The sequence below is a fragment of the Pelecanus crispus genome, chromosome 2 (assembly GCF_030463565.1).
Source record: "Pelecanus crispus isolate bPelCri1 chromosome 2, bPelCri1.pri, whole genome shotgun sequence".
In the NCBI taxonomy this organism is placed as follows: Eukaryota; Metazoa; Chordata; class Aves; order Pelecaniformes; family Pelecanidae; genus Pelecanus; species Pelecanus crispus.
In genome coordinates, this window is record NC_134644.1 from 172,567,493 (window position 1) to 172,588,331 (window position 20,839).

Here is a 20,839-nt window from a genome sequence, read left to right on the forward strand (position 1 = left end):
GGATTTCCATTCACTCCCCAGTTAAATGAGGCTATTAAGAGAAATGTAACTCACTAGTTTATGCTGCTGTCAGCGAGGGAAAATTGCTTTTTAATCTCTGACCCTTAAAAATGAAATTGTACCCTGGAAAGAGATTTTGCTAAATTAAATAGAAAAACAAAAGGCAGTATGTGATTTCTTTCTGCCATCTCCGAATTGTCACAGATCAAACTTGTTCAGCTTTCACGCACAAAATCCTTGCTTTTGAAATACTGAATCCAGACCACTGTGCATAATGCAATGGATACTCCTAAATCTTGGTACAGTCCCGGTGCTGCATACCACCAAGGTAAACAATCAGTAAAGACTACAGCTACCCACTCATCCTCTCATCGGCCAAAGCAGCTTCATCAGCAATGCCTCAGCACTAAATTTGCTCCCAACCCTTCTGTCATATCCTTCCCTTCTCCTCCACTCTTGGCCTTTCCGTTTCCTCCTTGAGAAAGGAGTGATCTGTGCTTAAATTAAAACATGAGCTCAAAATAGGCTTTTTTTTTTTTTTTTTCTCCTTCTAAAAATCCTACCGGGCATGGTTTATAATAAAAGAAAGAAAGATTAAGCTACCACCTGGCTGAGTCAACTCTCTCTTTTTGACTGTACAAATGAAGAGATGTTCAGCTGTGATTACAAATAGCCTGAAAGACTTTACCTTCACATGCAAGAACACCCAACTGCTAGACGTCCGAAAACTCTAAACAAACCCTTTCCCAATAAATATTTGATCACACAGATCCATTAATTACATGAAAAAAAGATAGTTTTAAATAAATGTGATGGCTTAGACCTCACTGAGGTTAAGTTGCTGCATTCACGTAGCTCACATCACTTGGACTGCCACTGACTTGAACAACATTTCCTATGGTAAGCAGCTGTTTTGCAAATGGGCTGCATTAAAATACAGGAAAAAACCACACACAAACAGAAGCTGCTTGAAAATAAAACACTCTTAAATCTGAAAACTCAGCCTGTCTTTCATAGGGAGCCAATGGAGCAAGGAAAAAAGGACTCACAAGTTTTATCCCAACCACCTGCTGCTGCTGCCACCTATTTGTCGAGGGAAGGTAAAGGGTGAAACAATTTAATTTTTCGAAGCACTGCTCCAGACAGTCTTGCTCGCTGGCCACAGCACACTGCCAAGACAAAAGGAGCCTGAAAGTATGGGCAGTATCATGGTTTAACCCCAGCCAGCGACTGAGCACCATGCAGCCACTCACTCACTCACCTCCCAGTGGGATGGTGGAGCAAATTGGAAGAGTAAAAGTGAGAAAACTCATGGGTTGAGACAAGAACAGTTTAGTAATTGAAATAAAATAAAATAAAATAGTATTAGTAATAATAACTAGAATAATAATAAAAGAATATACAAAGCAGTGATGCACGATGCAATTTCTCACTACCCACCAACCGATGCCCAGCCAGTCCCTGAACAGCAGCCCCCTGGCCAGCTTTCCCCCAGTTTCTCTACTGAGCATGATGCCATATGGTATGGAATATCCTTTTGGTCAGTTTGGGTCAGCTGTCCTGGCTGTGCCCCCTCCCAGCTTCTTGTGTATCTCCAGCCTTCTCAGTTGGTAGAGAATAAGAAGCTGAAAAGTCCTTGACTTAGTGTAAGCACTTCTTAGCAGCAACTAAAACATTAGTGTGTTATCAACATTATTTTCACACTAAATCCAAAATACAGCACTATACCAGCTACAAAGAAGAGAATTAACTCTACCCCAGCTGAAACCAGGAGAGGCAGGCACGCAGCAAGGAGTTGCTTCAAGGCTCTGTAACGGCACAGACCACGTTGGGCACATCCAACAGGTGACACAGGCAAACATCCCAATGAGGTAGGTTTTGAGCAATCTGGGGCAAGCACATTAGTGGGATCATTATAAGGCAACGGGCTGTTTGAAGCAGCAGTGTTGCTGGCAGCAATGCATCAATAGGGGAGGACCGAGAGATTGGAATTGATAGCAAAAATAAAAAGATATGGCTTAATGGGAGGGGGGAGGGGTGGAAGGAAAACAAGTGCTATGGAGGAGAAATTGCTTTGAAGAAATCAGTTCTGAGTGGGAAATCCAGGCAGAGGTTTCTGAATTGGTGTGAGTGTGTTGCTGTGGACTGAGAAACAGCAAGCAGAAAGGGACTGCAAATTGGTTGTTTTTTGAGAGATTGAGCCAATTTGGGGAGGACTTCTTTTACTAGCTGAAGATCACAGCACAGAATTGTGAGGACTCTGGAAGGTGGCAAAGTTTCTTTCTGCTGCTGAAGAGGGGGATTAAGGCTCAGTTGTGTAATTACACGGTCACTTCATTAATGGCTTTTGCTTGGAGTCCTTACAGAGCTTGGAGTCCCTATTGCAGCTTTAATTCAGCTCCCATCACTTCCACAGGCAGAAACCGCCAGAAGAAAGAATAGCTTCATAATCCCCTGAATAAAACTTCCAAGTGCTAATCACTTTGCTAAGAAGCAGCAAACTCAGCCACGCTCACACTGGCAACAGACACAGCTACACAGCAGCAACACGAGGTTGACGTATACGCTGCATCTCACAGTTAGCAAGAGATTGTCATTACATCTCGGGCCCCAATCTGCCTTACAAGCATCTGGCCTCTTGTTGTCCTAAGACATTAAGCAGCTACGAAGCTGCATTTGCATCGAGATATTCCAGCTGCGCCCGTCCGCAGCGGCTTTGCAGTGCAGTCCCATTGTACTGTGGTGCTAACTGGCCGTACACTGTAGTTTTAAAACTATTAGCTTTAGAATGATTTAATGGGTGTGTAAGTCAGGATCTTGGTGCGTATGCACAGGGAAGAAGAGAAGACAATCTTCGTTATGACAGTATTTATAAGTAGCAAGTGTTTTAAGAGGATAGCGTGCCAGGAAATTTCAAAGACTGAGAAGGTGATTTTTGAAACTTAAATTTTCTTTTGTTTTTAAAATACCAATGAGTTATTTGTGCAAAAGTTGAAGCCAGCCCTTTATTGGTGGTCCCCAGGCAGTCAGATCTCTCTGCAAATGTCACAGATTTATGAGGCTTTTTTCCTTAAAGCTCCAGCCTTCAAAGTGCCCCTCTGTGTATCCCTGAAAGCCAAACCCAGGAATTGCTTCTTTACAGGAAAAAACCTCATTGTTCTTAGACTACACAAGTGGGTCACTGAACTGTTGCTTGCCTTTGCGATGCCAGTGAATCCAAATTAGCTTGACTTCCACAGAGGATATAGGGAAGGAAAGCAACCAGCATTAATCAGAGCAACACAAGCAGCTCTTCCAAAACAAATTAGCTTCAACAGTCAGTACACAGAGTCCTTCAGTCAGTGCGGCCAAGCTGAACTTAGGCCAAACTTCGCGTCAAAAAGAGTAACTGGTTTAATATGTATCCACGGAGTCTGCGTTTGTTTCTTTTTCTTCCTCTCAATCCATCTGCAGGAAGCTATGAACAAACTGAGCAAAGTAAAACTGCTTATCTCGTCACAGCCAGCCCCTCTGTGTGATGTTCAGCCCACCTAAGCTAACCTCAAAGGCAGGCACTGAGATCATCAGGTGTCCAGATCTCCCCTTTTTTTCTGATAAAGGGATAGGTGATATGCATGGGATTCGTTTTCCCTTGAACTATGTGCAATGTAATTGCTATCATCTGGGCTTTAGAGACAAAGGAAGGAACAGACATCTCCAGAGAGGCAGGCGTCAGACCTGTGTTAGACACCTCCTGTAAGATGAGACAAGCCATGTGCTGAAAGCAATGTCTCCTCCTGGTCAGTGTAAAGGGAGTCCAGACACTTAACTCAGACCTACATGCCTCCACCACCTGTGTTTGGTCCAATAAATCGCTGTCTTCCAGAAAGCAATTTGACCCATGTTAAAATTGGTGTTTTAAGACAGGTGGGATGAATAATTTTTCTGTAGGGGCATGGTCAGTGACATTTCAGGAGACAAATCTGGCCCATTGGTATTAAACGGCAAGGGTCGTCATTTCTGCTTTAGGTCCAAGAGATATGAGACCCTCACAGAAAAGAAAGGCACTGCAGCAAGTCTACTGCAGGAGATTACTTCTTCTGGCTTCTCTCTGCCAGACTTCTTTGCCTCTCAGTCATTTTCTAAACTTGAATTTTCTAGTGAAAAGTAGGACAACAACGTAAAATTGTCAAATTTCTGTGACCAAACGGGGTTTTGTATGAAACAGGCCTCTCTTCCTCTGCTCCTGGTATCAATATCCAACATTTCTGCTTTCATCTGCATTTTGATCCTGCATATTCCTACAGAAACAATGGCCCAGTTTAACTGTTACCTGTAGTAAAAGTAAGTTTAAGCACAAACAATTATTCTGTAATGATAATAATTTAAAATGAGGAAAAAACCCCTGCTAATAATTAAAAAAAATAAATATTTCTTCCAAAACTCTGACAGCTCCCACTAAACCTTTTATGCTTCTGGGATGTAATATCTTTTTTGCTTGTGATTAATTACAAGTTCATCTACCATGTCCTCTATTGCAGCACGGATAGAGCAAGTCCCTCTCACCCAATATAAATCAAGCAGTGCCGAAATCAGACCATGTACAATGATTTACAATGGCAGGGAAAAAATTATGGAAATAAAGTGAATATCACATAAGATAATTTTTTTTTCTACATCATGGATAGGCATAATGGGTATCATTATTTTTGTATATGGTCCACAGGGTCTCTGTAATATCTGACCACCACAGAGGCCTTAGTGAATTTACTTGGTGAAGCGTGGAAGTGTTACTGCCAGGGGGTGAAGTCTAAAGCTTGGAAGAGGGAGTACAGGCAATAATGTGGCTGCCAATTACAGTAGCCAGCACGGACTCAGGGACTTCCTGTGGCACTAAGATCAAGAGCATAATGACAAATTGACACCATCAACTTTCCTGAGCTGTCTGATTCTGCCTCTTACAACAACAGTGCCCAACCTTTTTGCCGAGGCAAGCTGCCTCACGTCAGATGGAGACACACACGAGGGTTGCAGTTTGGTATCTCGCCTCTGCACGGTGGCCAGCAAAGAGTTACTCCTACCTCGTGATGCAGCCTGCACGGACACGTCCATGGAAAAGGGGGAAGATGTGCAGGCCCATGGGGTAGAAGATGGCAGGGATGGGCAGGAGGGAAGCAGAATCATTTGCGCAGGCACCAGTAGGTGCTCCCTTCCCGGGGCTGAGAGCTGGGGCTGGCTGTGGGCTGCACTGACCCACCCCGCAGCCTTGTCCTGAAGGCTGGCCACCACTCCCTTACTTACCTTATTTCCCTCCTATGTTCTTTGTTACTGCTTTACAGTTTGGGGGTGGGTGTCAGGGTGGGTTTTTTTCTCTCAGGCGGTGAAGAGTTTAGATGGGGAACATGAGAATCCACACAAAGTAATAAAACACTACTGTTAACACACACATCACGATGAAGGAGCACCTTACAAAATTTAAAATGCAGACAGAAGAGCTCAGCAGGAAGATATTTACATTTGTTTAAACATTTCTGTCATTTCAGGGAACCTAAATGCCTCATTTTGTACTAGTTAAAGAAAAACTATTTACTGATGCTTTGTTATGTTAATGTACAGGTTGGGACTGGTGCTCCAAGTTGTACTGCTGAAGTGACTGCATTACATTATATGCAAACATTATGTTAAATAACCAGTCACTTAAGCTTTATTCTTGACAGAAATCTGTTCATTAAGGTCTACAGTAGGTCTTAGGCTTGAATGTTTCAGCAATGTTGACATTTCAGATTTCTCAATTTATGTATACATTTGTTGATATAAAAATACTACACACACACACACACACATATTTATATACATATAAATAGGAATAAATAACAGATGTATGTAAGCCAGTCTGCATTTGCAGGACAATCACACTGTACTAGAGGACATAGGTAACAGCCAAATACATTAAGGAATTGCCAGTTTAACAAAAGAAGGAAAGCTACTTAGTAGGATTTAAAAAACTAGTCTGTGTTTTTGATCTCTGAGCAGTACAGAAGAGTACAGAGGGGATTTAAAGTGTCTAAAACTATGGCAGCTCCCTTGAAAGCAGTTCACCCACAAAGCCATCTGGCTGATCATTCTCCCAAATCCGTCCTAGATATTTCTAAAGCAGCCAAAACCACACATGCAACCTGGAAGGCTGACCTATACTCGCACTGCATTATCCATATGTATACAAGTGGCACCAAAATTGCTTCCTACAAAAGCCCTTGAGGGCTGTGCAACCAGGACCCTTCTTGTAACATTATGGAGACAATGTTCTTTTGGATGTAAAATGAGCAGATATCACGGCACATAACAGAAGACGCGTCATATACTATTTGACAAACCCCAGACAGCAGGTCAGCAATTGAAGTCACAAAACCTTCACCTCATTTCCTGTCCTTATCTCAGGGAACCTCATGAAAGAGGTGACAGAGCAAGCTGGGGTTGCACGCATTTGTCTAGTGATCCTCATCCAGTAGTGTACAAGATAGCTACCTGTCCTCTACGGGAGATCTGGATTGCACAATTTCATTGGCAGCAGGATTTTTCTAAGCACTATTTGCCTATACAGGCTCATTTCAAGGGCAAGGGAGATTCTGAAGTGTTTTCCCATAAATATTAGTCAGTACACATTTATGCCTTTAGCAGCGGTTGACTTGCTAAAACTGGCTATATCTTCATCTTGATCAACATATTTGAAGAATAAAGGACCTCCTAACTGGGCAGGCTATTTCAGCAGTTCCTGCTGGCTGAAGAAAGCAGATCCTTTACACTGTGCTGCGTTCATTTTCTGCCTGACTACTCTTTGACCTTCTTAGCCAAAATTGTCATTAACTCATTTGCAGCTCTGCGATCGGCTTTACTGTCAAGTATTAAATTTATTCTTGTCTTATTTTAGACTTCATGCAGTAAAAACGCAACAGGCTATTTTCAAGGCAGATGGGGGATTAAATGCAGTGTGACACACATTATCTTGAATATATATGCCTTTAAAAATCAAAACGTAGTGAAGACCACACAGTTTCTGCAATATCAAAGTTCTACAAAAGTTGTTCTCATTACCCACAATTGGTAAAGTATATTTCACCAGAAAATGAGCTGTAGATAATTTTAAAATCACGTTACTCCTTTTCAGTTGAGTAAAGTGCCTGTGGCTCTCACTCCTTTGCTCTCGAGATTTGCCCCAGACCTTCAGAATTCATTGTGTCCAAGGACCAACAAGGAGGCACTATGCACTCATATGGACCTCAGCTACATTTTGTCATAACAAGACTCCAGAGACATGAACCTCACTTTGGACTTCAACAAACCTATTTATGATTGAGGAAAAAAGGAAACTAACAGTTTTGTTCTGTCAATCCAATGCAAACAATAACATTTTTTCTTTGTTCGCTTCCCCCTCACCCCCTTCACCCCTAGAAAGTACTAACTATAACCATTGAACAGTTCTTCCTGGTCAAGCTGTTTTCAAAAAAGATTAATGTTTTTATGTGTGTGTGTTTTATTCTTGGTCCAATGAAACAAAAGAAAAAAAAACCCAAACCCTACTCTCAAATTGCCTTTAAAAAGTGCTGAACGCCATTCCCATAGCCATTATTCACCAACCACATCATGTCTTTTGACAACTCAGTTGTTTTTGAAAAGCACTGTTGCCTGGTTATAGGGAAACACTCCAATAAGAAGCACATATACACTTAAATGATGCACTTTTTATGATGTCTTTCCAAGACCAACAGTAGCTAATTGTTGAGTTTCCTACTGGGAAATGTCTCTTTAATATGCAGATCTCTTAATGACTACTCTAATGAAAATTGTTGATGCTACAGTAATTTAATCATATATCTAAGAAAAAAGTTTAGCTGTTACTTAGAGCATGCTTTATCATCTTTCCAGGTAGCACAAATCCAATGCAGCCCATCTGCCATGTGGTTCACAGCCTCAAAGTGTTCTCTTTATTTTAAATACTATTACTGAATGTATCCGTAGGGTTTTTTAGTCCCACTTACTTGGTGCTGACTGGCTTTTGCCAACTGGTCATTGGCTGATTCTACATTAGAAGATGCAGTCTCAATGTTGGCTTCAATACTATCTGCAAATCAAGATAACAGAAGATAATTACAGGGTACAAACCTAAAACAAAGACTTTATACCAACAGCAATTCAGCAATTTACTCATGGGCATAAAAAAATGAGCAGCCTCTTGTTTGCAAGCTGTAGTGCTACAGAGAAATAGGAATGCCACCTGTTTTGATGAACACTTAACCCATCAGTCAGAGGCAGCATGACTGACAGCTCTCCTGGTTCCTAGACAGGATGGAGGTTAGCATCTTGTCCCATTCCTCCTGAAACCGATGGGAAGTCTGACAGGGAATTCAAAGGAAATCAGCTCAAGGCCAGTAAATTTACTAGATAGAGTTAAATTACAGAAGGGGCGTGGTAGATTGTATCTGAAATTATCTAATTATTAGAGCTCAGGGGTGAGATTCATTTGAGTACATGTGGGTTACTGATCATCCACAGGTGTCTGTACTTGAGGAAGTCACCTCGGACGCTATCACAGTCAACAGAGAGCAAGTCCATACCGTGCAATTCATCCCACTCTACAGTAGCTGATCAGATCAGACGAATCACAACCTAAACTTCTGGATCATGTTTTGAAGCTGCAAGGTCGGGGGGGGGGGGGGGTCTGTACAGATGGCTCATATTGAGAAACATTGCTGGTACCTAAAATTAAGGGAGAAGAATCTCACCCTAGATTGCTATGTCTGATATTGGAAGAACCATGAGGAATCAAAATGAGACTAGAAAAGAAAGATTATCAGCTACACATTGCAGCTGGCAGCTCCCCACTTCCATCAAAGACAAGTATTAATTTTGACTCCAGAGCTGTGCTTAGAAAGCAAGATACCTATGGTATAAAACCTGCAAATAATGGTATAAAACCTGCAAATAAGGGTTGTGTTTCCAGCAGAAATCTTAGAAATCTTGACCAGCTTGTCCCCTAAGAAATGTGCAGCCGATAATTTCTGGCTGCAATGGAAGAGTATGTGCACTTGGTCTGCTTCTGTGTGTTTTCAAGCAGATATTACACCATGGAGTGTATGAAAGTGGCCAGGAGGAATTCAACCACAGGTAGAAATTTGAGAATAAGGTTCCAGGGATTTCTCTAATCTTTAATAAAATTAATGGAAATTCTTCAACTGATGGTATTAGGAGTTGGATTAAGACATGCCACAGAAGATTTAAGTAATTTCTTCTTTTATTTTTGCAGGAAAGAACATTAATCAGACTGGCCACTTTTGTGATGGGTAAAGAAATGAAGGTTTGCAGATAAACTGGGGAGAGTCGTTGTGTTCAGGTTTTGCCATTTTTAAATGAAACAGTGTTGCAAGTCTGTTAATGTAATTATGCATTTCTGATAACTTAAAAACAAAACAAAAGAGCAAAGAAACCACAAACCAACAGAACCATGGAAAAAATGAACTTCAGCTTAACACTTGGAAACCTCTTAAAAGTCTTGTATTGCATCTGGGAGAAATGGTGTTCCATTTCTTTTATTTTAGATTATTCATGCTGTAGTACACAAGAAAAGAAGTACATGGCCAGCACTTTTATTGATCAATATACAATAATTTTATTGGCCATATCCAATGTCTCTCAAACCATTTTTACTAAGACTTGTGAGTGAAACACGGTAGACAGATTTCAACCTGTCACTTGGTAATGAGGTCCTAGGCGAGTTTACAAGGAAAACCCTACTACCACATCTCCACAAGTACTATCACTGACAATTGGTATCACACTGCTGTTTAAAAAGAACAGACGTCCCAGCTCCAGGGCTGGCCCTGATCTTTCCAGCCAGACATTGAGGGAGACCCACAAATCAGTAATTTGTCATTCTACATATTTTTTAGGAGTAGCAATAGAGGGACATTTGATGTTTTCTGGTTAGAACTGAGAAATAGCTGCAAAGTGGTAGATCTATGGGCTAGATTGGCTCTGTAGGACAGGGTAGTGCTTGCTTTCTCTGTTTGCATGTTAGGACAGTGCTGTGTAATTGGCAACTACAAGCCCCGATCCAACTTCCAGCACTGTGTATATGAGCCTCTCTGCATATGGAAACAACAGGGCACAAGGCAGAGAAACCCAAAGAGGTAATATGTCATTAACACAGCCAGGATGCATCAGCCAGAATAACTTGTCACTCACCCAAGGTGACAAATTCTTAGTTGCCTAGCTGTTGACAAGTATTGACTTCTATGGTTAAGCATGACTACATTTACCAGATTGGTTTTGCCTAAACAATATTTTATACGTTCTGTGGAAGTCCATAAGAATTAGCCGCTGAGACAACACTTTGCATTAATTGAAATTCCACTCCTGACTACTCAAAGCTCCAACATGACGTAGATTTCCTACAGCCAAGCTGTGACACATGTTGGGATGGGGAGAAAAGAAGAAAAAATCAGTCAAAAAAATTGAACCAAAACTAAAACTACATCCTCTTGGGACACCTGTTAATTTTAGAAGCACAGAGTGTGACCATGCTTTTGGGTTACCAAATACAACTTTACATAGGAAAGCACTTCCTTGTATTAAGCTATTTTATGGTGGGATTTGGAAGGGATTGGGGGATTTAGGAAATTTGGAAGGGGTCGTGGGAGTGTGCTGCACACCTTGACAATCGCCTAATCAAAGTAACAGAACTTGCTCATGTATCTGATGTTTCTCAGGATCTTAGTACAGACACCCTTCACTACTCAATGCCTCTTAAAGGCTGATTGTCCTCAGAAAATTAATCATTTAGACGTAGAAGAGCTACAGAGGAGAAATTTATGAAAGATATCCTACTAAAACAAGAGTAATCTCTCTGTGCTCCTCTTGGGGTGGGGGGAAATCACAGCAGGAGCTTAATTTAGCTTCCTTAAATGTCCCTCCAGAGGAAGATAGCACTTTCTGCTGCACGCAGTAGGGGGGCCTGAGGAGATTTGCCTTCATTAGATAGAATTAAACACTGTGAATGCCCCTTTAGTGCTGCATGGAATGGGCTAATCATACATTATGCACTGTGTTTTGCAAATACCATCTATGTTTTTCCCAGTGCAGGCTTTCACAAGTAGGATGGACATGTGCTACATGTCCTGGATGAGTTGATGTGATGTTACAGGAGGAGGCTGGACACTGCTGGCACTGTTTATGCTCACTTGTTCTCCTAACAGGGGAATACCAGCCTTGGAATAAGCAAACTTCCCATTTAAAAAAAATTTTTGCAGCAACTTGCAATGCTGAGACACAGGGGAAAAACTAAAAGAAACAAAAAACCACCAGAACAGCTCTAAAACTCTATAAAAATGAGACATAAATATGTAACACAATTTAACTAGATATTTCTGCTGATTAACACAGGAAAGCAAGGGAAGGAAAGAGAATTTGGGTCAAATCACAAGGAAGTAAGTAGTAAGCCAATGATGTTAATAAGTCAATGATGAATGTGTCATTCACAGCTATTTCAGTGTATCTTTGCTGCATGCTAGTGAAGGTTCACAGCTTCACCTTGCTCACTTTCAGGCTCCTTGCCAAGGTACCTTGCTTGGGGATGGAAAGGCAAGTATTTCCAGAGAGGTGGTAGGATCCTAAGTAGACTGAAAAAATCTGCTGGAGGGGTCTGCCTTTTCCTTTCTCCTTTGGCTTTGGTACGAAGGGATAGTGACGCTGTTCCCAAATAAGTGAGATAACCCAGCCCTGGGTCTGGGATTTTCCAAGGAGCCTGAATCCCACAACAATTTTCTGTCCTCAGTCTGTGATGACAAATTTATGGTACAGTTTGAAAACAAACAAAAAGCTTAAGGCGATGTTATCACCATTTTATTAAACTGAGGGACAGGGCTGCACCAAAGCAGATGGTGGTTGCAAACAAATGCACCAAGGAATTAGGAAAAGATTTCTAATTTTCCAGCTAAAGCACATCCTTTCAATAAGAGTAGTGAAGGTGGCAGAGCTAACCCGTTTTAGATGTAATTTGATATGATTTTATGACACACTTGTCACAGAGACAGAAATCATGATGACCCCAAGAGGTGTCTTTCAACCCTATCTATTTACCTGTCTTCCGAGATCAAGCCCTGCTAATGACCAACGGCAGTCTTATATGTGAAATTACTGGAGTGACAGTGGCTGGAGTGGGGGGTTTGTCCTAACGTATCAAGGAATCACCCATATAACCTTGAGTCTTCATAGCGGCAACGATGGACTGGTTTCACAAGGCAGCATTTTCAGTAAAACCACTTGAAAGATAGGAAAGTGAGCTTGTGAACGAGAATTTTAGAACGCTTCCACTTGGCAGTAACCAAAATGGGCTGCTTTAAGTTTCACAGTATGCTTTTATTTTTAGCGCTTTAATAAGCTTAGCCCTCTTTTATCACTATAACTTCTGACTAAAAATAATCAATACAACATACTGAGAAACACACACCAAAAAAAAAGGAGTATTTTGGTAATGTGTAAAAGTTTATTTCCTAATTAAAAGCCAAATTTTGGGTGAAATTGCTTTCAGCATAAAAAAGATTTTTGCCCATTCTAATTGCCATGTACTTAGTTTTAGGTGAGTCTCATTCTATGCGTAAAAGACCCTCAGGCTCTCTATAGGCACAACTGTGGATGTTAAGGGGAAAGAAAACTATGGCAGTTCTTCTGGAGCGAATTTTATAATGGCTTAGTGTTGGTCACTTGCAAACTTCAATATAAATGTCAAGTTATAAATTCCGCACACGAGAGGATTTATAAAATAATCTTGCCTGTATGCTAAACTAAGGCTAAATGGGTCACATTGGCTTAGATTGGTGCCATGAAACACAATTTTCAGCTCCATGAGTCATCAGGAGTCATGGTCATTGCTTCCAACAAAAGGCAGATAGCACCTAGCTTTCTATTTGATTTTAGCAGAGCTCTAATTCTTCCACATGGTAACACAGCATGACCCTCAGAGGTAAGGACTGAGGCACTGAACAACCAATCACCCTAATTTTCCAGGCAGGTCTGGAAAGACTATTTAAACTACCCTAAAATGCCATAACCAGCTCTTCCTGCTGGTTTTCTTCGGCCAACAGTCCAAAGCCCTAGTCTGTATGAATAAAAGTGGCTACAAAGCAATGGCCGAACACCAGCATAAATTTACAGCACTTCAACTCCTGAGTGATTAACACCGTCCTTGAAATGCATCTTGGAAATGTCAAGTATCTGCTACATATGTATGTGCTGAAAAACGGTATCACCCTGCCAGAGGTTTACCATGCCTGCCAGGATACATCTTCCAGGGATTTAAAATTCAAACATTGTCCTATGTATATCTATTGGAAAATAGCACATCCTACCAGAGAATAAGGTACCTCACATCATCTGCTCTGTGCTAAATGGCAGAGTGCAAAAATATTACCATCTTAGCAGATGCAAAGCAATTTACCATTCTTTCTTACAGAGACAAATGGACTCAAATTACTTATATTTATCATAGAAGAAGAGTCAGCATATGAAGACTTTCCTGAGGGTGCATGGTATGGCCTCTGCCTGGTGTACACTTTCAGCTATCTACCTGAGGTATCCACAGTTCCCGAACGATGCTCTCATATGGCTCTAGGTAATCCAAGGCTCTAATTTAAATCCCACAAAATTTGCACATGGGAGGGTATTATATCATGGCAATACTGATTCACCTTTTTTTCCCCCTCCATTTCCATCTTTTTCTGATGAAAAAAGGTATTTTAACAAGACATCTCTTGTGCAGAAATTTATGGACATGTCAGATTTTCTTTTCTTCCAAAATAATCTCTGAAAGTTATTTAAAGAGCAAAACAGCACTCAATCTAGTTTTGATTGGGAAATTCCAGCTACTTGTCTGTAGCACGCTCTTTCTGTTTCCTTGTGTCATAAACTCAACACTTTTCAGCACGGATTCACCAAGGGCAAGTCCTGCCTGACCAGCCTAGTGGCTTTCTATGAAGGACTGACTGCATCAGTGGACAAGGGAAAAGCAATGGATGTCATCTACTTGGATTCCTGTAAAGCGTTCAACACAGTCCCCCACAACATCCTTCTCTCTAAATTGGAGAGATATGGGTTTGATGGGTGGACTGTTTGGTGGATAAGGAATTGGCTGGATGGTCACATCCAGAGGGTCGTGGTCAATGGCTCGATGTCCACATGGAGACCGGTGACAAGTGGTGTCCCTCAGGGGTCTGTACTGGGACCGGTGCTATTTAACATCTTCATCAATGATGTAGACAGTGGGATCGAGTGTACCCTCAGCAAGTTTGCAGATGACACCAAGCTGAGTGGTGCCTTTGACACACCAGGAGGACGAGATGTCATCCAGAGGGACCTGGACAAGCTGGAGAGGTGGGGCTGTGTGAACCTCATGAGGTTCAACAAGGCCAAGTGCAAGGTCCTGCACCTGGGACGGGGCAACCCCGGGTATCAGTACAGGCTGGGGGATGAAGGGATTGAGAGCAGCCCTGCGGAGAAGGACTTGGGGGTACTGGTGGGTGAAAAGCTGGACATGAGCCGGCAATGTGCGCTTGCAGCCCAGAAAGCCAACCGTATCCTGGGCTGCATCAAAAGCAGCGTGGCCAGCAGGTCGAGGGAGGGGATTCTGCCCCTCTACTCTGCTCTGGTAAGACCTCATCTGGAGCACTGCATCCAGCTCTGGAGCCCTCAGCACAAGAAGGACATGGTGTTGTTGGAACGGGTCCAGAAGAGGGCCACCAAAATGATCCGAGGGCTGGAGCACCTCTCCTATGAGGCCAGGCTGAGAGAGTTGGGGTTGTTCAGCCTGGAGAAGAGAAGGCTGCAGGGAGACCTTATTGCGGCCTTCCAATACTTAAAGGGGGCCTACAGGAAAGATAGGGACAATCTTTTTAATGAGGCCTGTTGTGACAGGACAAGGAATAATGGATTTAAACTAAAGAAGAATAGATTTAGACTAGACATTAGAAAGAAGTTTTTTACAATGAGGGTGGTGAAGCACTGGCACAGGTTGCCCAGAGAGGTGGTAGAGGCCCCATCCCTGGCAACATTCCAGGCCAGGCTGGACGGGGCTCTGAGCACCCTGATCTGGTTAAAGCTGTCCCTGCTCACTGCAGGGGTTGGGTAGATGACCTCTAAAGGTCCCTTCCAACCCAAAGCATTCTATGATTCTATGATTCTATGATTCTATGATTCTATGATTCTATGATTCAGGTTAAAGAAAATATTATTTCAAACTGCAATAAAATATGTTTCTTTAAAGTGACAGAAAAGGAAGAAAACATCAAAATAGTCATATTTGGTTTTCCAAATCTATCTCATGAATTGACACAGTTTGGATAAATACCTTAATTTCACTTGCATACAGCATTTTTCAGAAGTCCACTTTTGTCTGCAATTAACATAACACTCACCTTCCATCAAGCAGCTGAGTGCATAAGCTATCAAGTCCTATAGCTCAGGCAACTAATGAAAGACTTGTCAATCTCAGTTTGTCACAGGAATAAATGAGGATGATGGGGGTGTCGGTTCATAGAAATAAATATACTTTATTTCTGCTTACTGTCTTGGAAAGATCATATATTTTACCTGCAAAGTCAAGTCACTGATATTTACAACTTGCTTGACCTCTTTTGCTTTACATGGCTCGTTTGATTTACTTAACCTACTCAAGCGGTGGCCTCCCAAATGCAGTCTGTCTGTGGCAGAGTATAACACCTCCCAGCAGAAATAAACCAACCACCTGGGCAGCTGCTGCCCGTATGACATTTACTGCTCAATTGCAGCATTACTAGAAATTGAAAGCACGGCAGTTCCAACTTCCCAAAAATGACTTCGGATAAATTGGTGTGAGAAGAATCCTACTGGTGGCAATAAACCTCATAAATGGAAGAGCCTTGTTTCTTGTACAAAATTAGCTGGCTCATTAACTCCAAGTATACCAGCCCAATCACATTATGAGGGTCAAACACAGACCAGCAGACAAATCTTTAGGCGTTAGTAAATTTGCAGTGCAGAGTTACCCATTATTCTTTTCCTTATAAACCAGCATGTGCTGTCTTACCAGCACTAGGGCTAAATGTAGAAGTCCACATACAAGAAGGGAAGACACAAAAACTCACACTCAGAGGGAGCAGAAACAGGAAAGAAGCACAAAAGCTCATTCATTTTTTGTGCTGCCTATTATCTTGAGTAAAATGAATTGGTCAGAGATTACGGTAGCCCACACTTGACTCCAAAAATTCAGTTGTAGCAGTGGTCATCAACCTGTGCCTAACACGAAACCGAGCACCTTACAGACTATTCAGTGCTGTCCGAAGCCAAGGATGTGTGAAAAGTGATAGTGGAGGCCACCACTGCTGCAGTCCAGATAAACAGGGAGAGTAAGGTCAGTGTATACAAAACACCGTGACCTTAAAGTTGTTGCCTACAAGGCAATTAAGGGTAGTAATACTATGCAATTTCAGCAGCTGGGTTGTTTTACAATAAAGCTTCTTTAGGCTTAGATAATAGAACAAGAAACTGATAAGAGGGTATATACCTAGCATGAACAAAGAAATTGGAGGTTTCTTGGGAAGTGAACGGGAAGTGGAACAGATTATCACTGATTCAGAAATACCCCAGTGTGCCCTTCCTGCATGGGCTGTGCTCTGTACTGACATGTAACTTCATGTCTCAACAAGTGGCTGAAAGGAAGAGAGCCAAGAGATTTCCCAATTCATCAGGAACCAATAAGAACAGAAATGTACCCATTCACATAATAGCCTCCTCTGAGATCACTTAGGAAACTTAACCAAATGAGAGACTTTGCAGACCACATTCAACTGAACGTAGATATTAAAGCTGTTACATTCAGGTATTCAGGGACCACTCTGAAGATATGTTCATTTTCTGCAGATGTCCCAACCGAGACACATAACTCAGGAGAGTTTAGTTAAGGATCTAGCTGAATGATTTCCCAGCTCGGTTTGCATTAGCGTGTCTGACAACAGACTTTTGGCTCTGCCATTCAGGCAGTCAGACTGGAGGAGGACGTGTGGAGGGGTGCTAATGGACCCTCTTGACTCTTGACAGTGTCTATGTGTTAAACCAGCCTTCAGGTCAGAAAGGCAACAGTGATAAAAGAGGCAACAAAACTGAGCTGATTTCACAGGTGACAAAAACCCAAACAAAAAATCCCAAACCTAAAAAAAACCCTCCCCACATTCAAAAGCTTCTAAAATAGGCATGACATTTGCATTCATGCAAATATCGTTTATTTCGAAGGATGTTTCTTATTATTATCATTAGGCAATAAGTGACAATGTGGTATGTCAGTGAACACCAGTGTTACTCGAGGACTGAATATATTGACAACATCAGGAAATTCTGAGACTGATGGAAAGCACCAGCTGCCATGTTTATATTTATCTTGGCAGGTCTGTGGGCTCCAGCCTGACAGATACCATGTAGTGATGTTTGTAAAGTGAGGGAGCATCCACTTTAGATCACATTATGAAGTTTTAGATCACATTATGAAGTTTCAGATCACATTATGAAGTTTCTTCACCCTATTATTTTCAAATATAAAATGCCCAGACTTCATGAGTGAAGTGAAAGGTTAGCAGCACCAACATCTAAGCCTGGATAAGTAATGGAAGAAAAAGAAGGTTGGTTCTAAAACTGTCCAACAGAGGAAGAAAGGTGACTCTTTTAAAAGTGTAAAACATTTTCAGAACAACGTGGGTCTTTCCTTGTGGCTTTGAGAAATGTGATGGAGCTGCAAACAGTGATATAAAGGGTGAAAGTTCAATTAGAGCAGATTATATAGGGATGTAGATCTTGCATGTTGTTTTGGCATAACTAGTAATGTTACATACACAGGTAGGATAGAAAAAAACAGCTTTTCTAAAACAAAAACAGAACAGCATTTTCTTTTGCCATGGGGAAAAAAAAAAAACAATAGTTATTATTCAGGTCATTTTTATTCTCTGTTACAAGACAAACAGAAGCCTACAGAAGTGGACAAATAAGCACTTGCCTTCATCAAGTACTAATACAAATACTGGCAGCTGTGTTGTTGACACTTTCTTCAGAGGAACTGGGGATTTAAGGATGCTCTTCTCCTTAGCACAAGTTATAAAATAGATTTCATGGAACTATGTCTATTTATCCCAGTATGGCCAATGAAAGAACAAACTTGCATATGTAAAATACTGATGTTCAGTATGAAACACTGGGAATGTTTCAAGCTGTTGAGGCACTTGTAGTTCAGTTGAGTGGCCATCTATGAGCATGGAAAGGAGTGACTGTTGCTCTAGCAATCACCCCCAATGTAATTTACTTCTCACAGTACCAAGTCCTTAATCCTTGCCTTGGATGCTTCGGCTGAAGAACCCTTCTGCTACCATGAGAGTAAAGTTCAGCAGTGAAGATGGCCCTCTTCTAGCCGTCTTGATATCTTGCCCCAAAGTTATCATCAATGTACTCCAGAACCTCTTGGATTATTTATGCCTGGCTCTGTTGTCCCTCCAACAGATACTGCGGCGGATGAAGTCCTCCATGAAGACCAGAGCCTGCAAACATGAGGCTGTTCCTACCTGTCTGTAGAGGGCCTCATCCACTTTGCCTGTTCTCTTTTTAATCCTAACCCATAAACTCTCCATCAGCTCCTCATCTATCCCCAGGCAGAGCCCCATGCACTCCAGCTGCTCTCTTACATAAAGGGCAACTCTTCCTCCTCGTCTTCCTATCCTGTCTCTGAAGAGCCTGTATCCCTCCAATGCAACACTCATCATGGGAGTCAAGCCCCTGCATCTCCATGCCAACAAAATGGTAGCCCTGCAACTGCACGCAGATCTCTAACTCTTCATGTTTATTCCCTGTACTGTGTGCATTAGTGTGCAGGCACTTTAGAGATGCATCCCAGCATGTTGAGTTGCTGGAGAGGTTTTGGGGTATTTGTCCACTATGGTGTCTTTTAGGTATCTCGCTGCCTACATGCAAGTGGTAGAGGTGACCCTGCCCAGGCCCCATTGTGATGACTTTGTGAACCCTTCCTGCCACACCATCCCATGCCCTCTATTCAGCAGTCCTGTCCATTGCTCCTTCACAGAAGTGCTGGTGGCCCTGTCCCTCCCCCATCATTCCTAGTTTGAAGCCCTCCTTATGAGGTCAGCCATCCTATTGGCAAGAATAGTTTTGCCCTGCCTAGTGAGGTGGATCCCATCTCTCCAAAGCAGACGCAAACAGGGTCCCATGGTTATAGAACCCAAAACCATATATCGCCAACACCAATTCCACAGCCAGTTATTGATTTCTCCTATTAGTCCCCTCCTCCTCACACCCTTTCCCCTCACCGGCACCCCGTGTGATGAAGCTGCATAGGGATGCTTTTACCAAGAGCTCCTGTAAGACTGTGTTGAAAAGACTCTTTCTGATTATTCAGAAGTGACGTAGGCCACTAACTTGTTTTGGCTTCAAGGGCTTGGACTCACTGATACTGTAATGCTTAGTTAAATATTCATATCAAAGATATGCCACGACTAGGAACACAGGCATGAGGCTTATTTGCAGAAGACAAAAAATAACAGATATGCTGCCCTGAGTCTACATTTCCCCTCATTTATTTCCTCCTTGCGTGACAGAAATTGCTCTCTACCCTAGGGAGCGTTATGGATGTGTTCATTAAGGAACTGGCCCCACAGGCTAGCAAAACTACTTTTACGTTTTTGTAAGAAGTATGGGTTACTCTGCTTGTGCCATGCATAGAGCAGACAAGCTCTTCCCATTAATTCTCCCCAGCTCAGGTAAACCAGAGAGTGGTTTGCTCTACAGCCCTGGGAGCATTTTGCTGTGTGGCACATGTCAGATTCTCTGGTTATGTATTTTCCCTGTGTTTTCTAAACAAACACACACAGAGCTTTCATTTCATGCATGTAAGAGGAACGCATTAAAAAAATAAAACAAGTGCCAACTGTCTCTTATCATCATTGCTTTTCAATTTTCACTGGGGGGGGTTTGACTCCCTTTACCTCCTGATTCGTAATCTCACTTACTTACTATAAAAGCAACAAAAAACTTTATGCTGGCTCAGAGACAAAACATCCTACTTAGTCTAACCATTTCTCACAGGCAAGTTAATACTGGGGTCGCTTCTATGCATGGGCAACATCTTAAAATAATAAATACTGCCTTAAGAAAAGTAGTTACAAGGATCTTGAAGCTAGCTGATGTATGTTGTCATGTCCCTCAAGGCATTAACATCTGATGTGCTTTTAGGAGATAAATCAGGCTCCATGTTATCCATGTACAAAAATGAGCTTCCAAACAAGCATTAAAAAAAAAAAAAAAAAAAGTTTGGTTTAGGTATCATCTTGATTTTTTTCTGCACCTGTGAACCTGAGTGGTGTTTCTCAGTGGGATGTAGCTAGCTCGTTTGAGTGTGAAAGGAGATATGCTAATGGAAACTTGCAAAGGTATGAGCTTGGCAAAGAAATCCAGAGTGATTAATAAACAGCAGAGAAGAGTTTCGTCTTTTATGATCTACATATGGCTGTCTTAGGACTTAATCCAACTCCCAGGAGCTCCAGTGAGAACTCCAGCTGAAAGCTTCAGGTTAGAAATATCTCCACAAATCTTGCTTCTCTGGAGTTCAGATCCCTCAGTGTGGCTTTAGGAGTGTTAGCTCTCAAATCTGGAAGTAGACAGTTGCTTCTGAAGCACTGCACAGTATTATCATACATACACAAAATGAGAGATACAGACAAAAAAAGTCTGACTGTTCCTAGCTGCATCAGAAGACAGCAGTGACAAAGACAAGGGTCAGAGGAAA

The 20,839-nt window shown here is 41.9% G+C and overlaps 1 protein-coding gene across 1 annotated transcript in view; it reads right to left on the reverse strand.

The window, feature by feature from the left end:
- TSNARE1 (t-SNARE domain containing 1) overlaps positions 1 to 20,839 on the reverse strand; it is a 324,770-nt gene that overhangs the window by 109,008 nt on the left and 194,923 nt on the right. Inside the window, exon 10 of the mRNA XM_075705087.1 lies at positions 8,016 to 8,098. Coding sequence (XP_075561202.1) covers positions 8,016 to 8,098 — 83 coding nt within the window. The remainder of the gene's footprint in view (positions 1 to 8,015; positions 8,099 to 20,839) is intronic.